The sequence below is a fragment of the Mesitornis unicolor genome, unplaced genomic scaffold, assembly GCF_000695765.1.
Source record: "Mesitornis unicolor isolate BGI_N332 unplaced genomic scaffold, ASM69576v1 scaffold8839, whole genome shotgun sequence".
Taxonomy (NCBI): Eukaryota; Metazoa; Chordata; class Aves; order Mesitornithiformes; family Mesitornithidae; genus Mesitornis; species Mesitornis unicolor.
The window spans coordinates 47,322-52,393 of NW_010209215.1; the positions used below are offsets into that span (position 1 = coordinate 47,322).

At 39.5% G+C, this 5,072-nt stretch overlaps 1 protein-coding gene across 1 annotated transcript; it reads right to left on the bottom strand.

Annotated features, from left to right (window-relative positions):
- Positions 1-300: 300 nt before the first annotated feature.
- Positions 301-1,406, bottom strand: F2RL1 (coagulation factor II (thrombin) receptor-like 1; the record flags this gene model as incomplete). The annotated part of the gene is made up of 1 exon (XM_010192806.1): positions 301-1,406. A coding segment is annotated over one exon (1,106 nt), but the record flags the coding sequence as incomplete, so codon positions are not given.
- Positions 1,407-5,072: the final 3,666 nt, after the last annotated feature.

Sequence of the window (5,072 nt, forward strand, 5' to 3'; positions counted from 1 at the left end):
ATGCCACTGGAATATTAACAGCTTCAATATTGAACAAAAATGTCTTCAACAACAACTGACTTCCAAGTCAGCAGCATTTTTGCAGAGCAACAGAAATGTCATGATTTTTTTCAAGTCTAGTGGGACCATTTATCTGCTTACAATTTCGACATAGACTAAGCAGCTGCCAGTTCTGAAATCCAGGCTTCAGTGTAACTAAAAAGCAAGTATGTTTCTTCAGACTCTTGTACAACATAACTGTCATCACTTACATTCTTCCAGCAGTAGCAATAGAAGTTCACTTTTCTTCTAGGATTAAACTCAGTAGGTTGATTTAGTGGTCCCATTTGAGTTTGAAGAATAAGAATTTGATTTCTTGGGGTACCTGCTCGATGTGAGAGACACTTGCATTCTCCGCGTAGTTCGCACACTTCGGCAAAGAAGAGCATTTTTAAGGTTGTCTCTGAAGTCTTTTGAAATATAGTAATAGATGAATGGATCAATACAACTATTCAAAGTAGAAAGACACAGTGCAATTATGTATGACGCATACAGATAGCTCTGGCTATAGGTTTTAAGGAGCAAATAGTGCACAACAAGCAGCACATTGCTAGGTGTAAAACAGATGAGATACATAGACAGGACAGTGATAATAAGTTTGATTGCTCTTTTCCGTTTCTTCCCAGTGCTTACATCTGAGATGGAAGCATTCAGAGTCTTAATCATTAGTATGTAAGCAACAGCAGTGAGGAGGGCTGGGATTAAGAAGAATCCAATCGCAAGTGAGAGGAAATAACTGAACATGTCATGAGCCAAAACATTTTCAGGCAACACATCATGGCAGGTGGTGATGTTAAGATTTGAAATGTATACTGTCTGATTAACAAGATACAAGGGAATAGTGCTCAACAAAATCAGTATCCAGATAGCAAGGGAAATGCCCAAGGCAATTTCAGATTTCTTTCTTGAATGCACTATTGGGTTCACTACAACCCAATACCGCTGCACACTGAGACACGTCATAAAGAGAATGGAACAGTACATATTTCCATAGAAAAATCCAACAAGTACTTTGCAGAGCCCTTCACCAAATAGCCAATTATTGCCATTTACATGGTAGGCAATCTTCAGTGGGAACCAGACAACAAAAAGAAGGTCTGCCAATGCCAAGTTAACCATATATATCACAGCTGGATGTTTCTTCTTTGTTCGGAAAAAAAAGACCCAGAGGGCCATGGCATTGCTTGGCAAACCAACGATAAAGACAGTGATATAGACAATAGGAAGAAAAACCATAGTCAGCTTTCCTGTGAGGGCTTTTGCTGCAAATTCATCCACTTCATATAATTCTTCAGAGGCATTATTTGCATGTGGAACTTTCCGGCCAGCAAAACTTCTTCCTTTTGATCTGCTGGTTGCACTACTCTCTAAAAAACAAAAACAAAAAAACCTCATAAATAAAAATTTAAAAAAAATTAAGACATGTTTTTACTGAAGAAGAGACTTCTTTCATTTTAAAAAATAAACTACACATCATTATTTACTCCAGAGAATTAAAGAGCCTCATCAACAGAAAAATTATGACTGGTTTTCAAACATTTTACAGTTTTTCTTCCCTTTGTTTGAAGTTTATTAACGAAAAAACAATCTATATTCTATTCAAGGATAGTATCAGCAACAAAAATGCTTTTCCAGATCACCAGCTATACAAAAATACCTTGTTAAAATGGCTGTCATGTGCTCTTATAATCTGAGCAGTTACAACAGAAACTGCTTCAAGTACCACAGGGCACCATTATCCTTTCACATGGCAGTGCCAGACTACTCAAGTGCTGGGACTCCTAAAACTCTGCAACAGGTTAACATAGCTGCAATAGAAGTTTCCTCAATTTTAGATGGCGTAAAAACCAGGTATGCAGCAAAAAAGAGCATGATGTCCTCAAATTAGAACTGGTCAGAATGTAATGCCAAAAGGTACACACCAGTGATCTCCAGGGAAAGGAATATGCATGTTACAGTGTATCTGAATTGAAATTTGAACTGTGTGTGTGAGAAGATGCAGTAGAGACAGTGGTCTGGGATCTTCCAGTTCATGTCTAAGATAGTCAGATGATCTCTGCAGTTTCTACTCAGAGTGCTAGGTAGTAAAGCTGACAGCTATGGTTGCTTTGTACACCACACAGCCATCACTTCAAGTTTTGCTCTGCCTCTCCGAATGCCACAGGAACTTAAAAACCATACAGGCAAGGCAGCCGTTCCTGACTGCCGTTTTCTATGACGGCCTTCAGGACACCCTCCAGACCCAACACAATCCCCTTGCACTAACAAGTTGTGCTAACTGCACAAACAGATACTGTCTGTGAACTCCCTTTTTCCAAAAAATCAGACATCTGCCAAGCTAAACGGTACAGATAGGGAACTTGAATGTCTGTAGGAGAAGTATTTTAACCTTATCTCAATTTCTATCAATATTTGTGCATTATTTTAGCCATAGAAAATCCCAACTGGTGTATAAAGGAGAGTCATCTTGAGCAAGTAGGTTTGTGTACAAGAAGCCATGAACAGTGTTGAAGGATGACCCCTTTGTTATTCAATAAATAGTATTTTAATACAATTCCAGAATGAAAAATGCTTACACTTTACATTTTAAAGAATTCTCACACAAAATATATATAAATACACAAGTATGCATGTTTTCCTGTAGAGATTCTTGAAAGTAACGCAACTCTAGAGAGCCGTTCCTTTCAAGTCATTACTGCAAAAGCCAGATGTACAGCATTAGCATCCTGTCTAGACTGTGTGACCTAAAGAAGTGTACAGAAATGCAGCACATATTGGCATTCTTTTGTGTTTTGAATTAAGTTACCCTAGCTCTACTTAGCAAGGATTTGACAAGCTCCAGGCACAGGCATGCTTCACTGGAAAACTGAGGTGTAAGAAAACTTTTTGGCAGTACAGTGACAAGGACAACCTTTTGACGTTGACTGCATAAAGAACAAAGTCTAAATAAATTAAACTAACAAAACAAGAGTTCTAAAGAAAATTAATTCAAAAGCCAAGCAGACATTTTGACCTATATATGGTATAATTACAACAGGGCAGAATTATACAAATCCTGCTCTCAGATCTCCAAGCTACATGATTATGTCAGCAACACTGTTAAAGACTGCAAAGTTTACTTGTATAACACCAAAATCCCAGATTTTCGTTTGGTAACCTGAACTGTGAATATTAGAAGCCATAAAAGCAGTATAAAGAACACAGCTCACACAGACATAAGAGAATGTAAATGATAACTGGCTAAGCAGGCTTATAGCTTAGCTGAGAGATCCCACAGATGCTTGCAAGCAGACCCCTTATTGTAAGCTGACAGCAGGTCTGAGAGTACTGCAATAAAGCACAATATACAGTATTACGTTAGGCAGCTGTCCATCAGTAAGTAGATGGTATTTTCAAATTGCAGTCATACTATTTGTGTTCCATTCAAAATACTTAAATTATTGTTGTAAACTGGTAGAGCAAATACTACCACTTTGTTCTTACATTTTGTGATCAGATATAAAGCAATGCTTTGCAATTTTTGTTCATAGGCTGGGTTGGGGAAAAAAAAATTGCTCACCAGAAAGCCTTAAAGTGTTAGTGTGACACAAAACAGTAAGAGCTATAATCAAGTGGATTGACAGACACGTGACCCACAGACAGGACTTAGTATTCCAAGAATGACAGAACAGAGATGAAGGTTCGTTTTATTCTATTTTTTTAAGGCATAGTCAAGCTAAATGGGTGATTTCAGAGACCAAGGCTTGCTTTTATCCTGACTTGTAGTTCCAGCTCAAAAGTTCTGACTGCCGATACCAGGCAGCTTTTGTCAGCCCAACTGGCATCCCTACAGGTAGGCAGCTGAGAATCCTGTTTCTCTTTGCAATTAACACTCCCTCATGGAGCAGCCAAACCTTTGTTAGGTATGTGCATATTCTACATCCTTTTCTTACTTCTTCTCTGCTTGCAGTTTTCCATAACAATTGAGTTCTTTTCCAAGCCAGTTTAACTCTGTCTGACTCATATGCAGAGAATGCAGTTGACTTGCTAATCCACCCCACAGGAAAAAGCTTCCTTGGCATTATGGGGAAAAACATACTCTCCTCCCACAACAAAAGATTCTTTCAACACCTCTGCCATTTGTCCAGAAGATGTAATCCACTGCATACCAAACCAAAGGATTGCACCTACCCTGCAGATACAAAAGTGTCAGCAGCACCGAGTATCCAAATTAACTATCACAGGTCATGTTAGCAATACCCACCCAATTTAAGATTACCCTCGTTCTTGGATCTGCAGCTCAGATCGACCATAACCCCATAATAGCATTAGTCTGTTTGAAAACTGTCACAATCATGTCCCCTAGGTTATAGTGCACCTCCTTTGGCTGGAATGGGATCACACTTCCAGCTCACGTCACCTCCCTTCTCCAGAAGATCAAGTACCCAGCTAAAACTTTTAAGCAGACTATTTTCACCCCACTTCCCTAGGGTATTAACAGGCAGTCTAATATTCGATACTCCACTCTGAACAACAAACTTTGCACCTATCTAGTAGCTGTTTGTTGAGAAAATAGGACATACCATAAGGCCGGCTTAAGCATTTACACAATCTTTACCGATATACTTTTATTATGTAAATAAGCCCAGGATGAACAAATACAGCAGAACACAGTGCAAACGCATGCGTAGGTATGGCAACGGGGTTTACTATAAAAGGTAATGAAACACGAACCTTAAGGAGTATTAATGACTGGGGTGGTTTTTGTCCCAGACAGCACTTACGTTCAATTAGCAGTAATATAAACTAACAGAGATAAGTATAAGGATTTTTAAAAAGTAATCCTAGCTTTTCAGAGTTGGGGGGAAAAGCGACAACACTATCTTTAAGGTTTTTTAAGTCTACCTGCAGCTTTTAGGCAGGTTGCTAGCCAAGAACCAACTCAGTGCGAAGCCAGCACCGGTGCGGGTGAAGCCAGACCACGCCTGCCTGGCACCTCCCGCCGAGATGCGGTGGAGGATCCGCAGCTCCGCAGCCTTTCCCGCGGCTCCGTG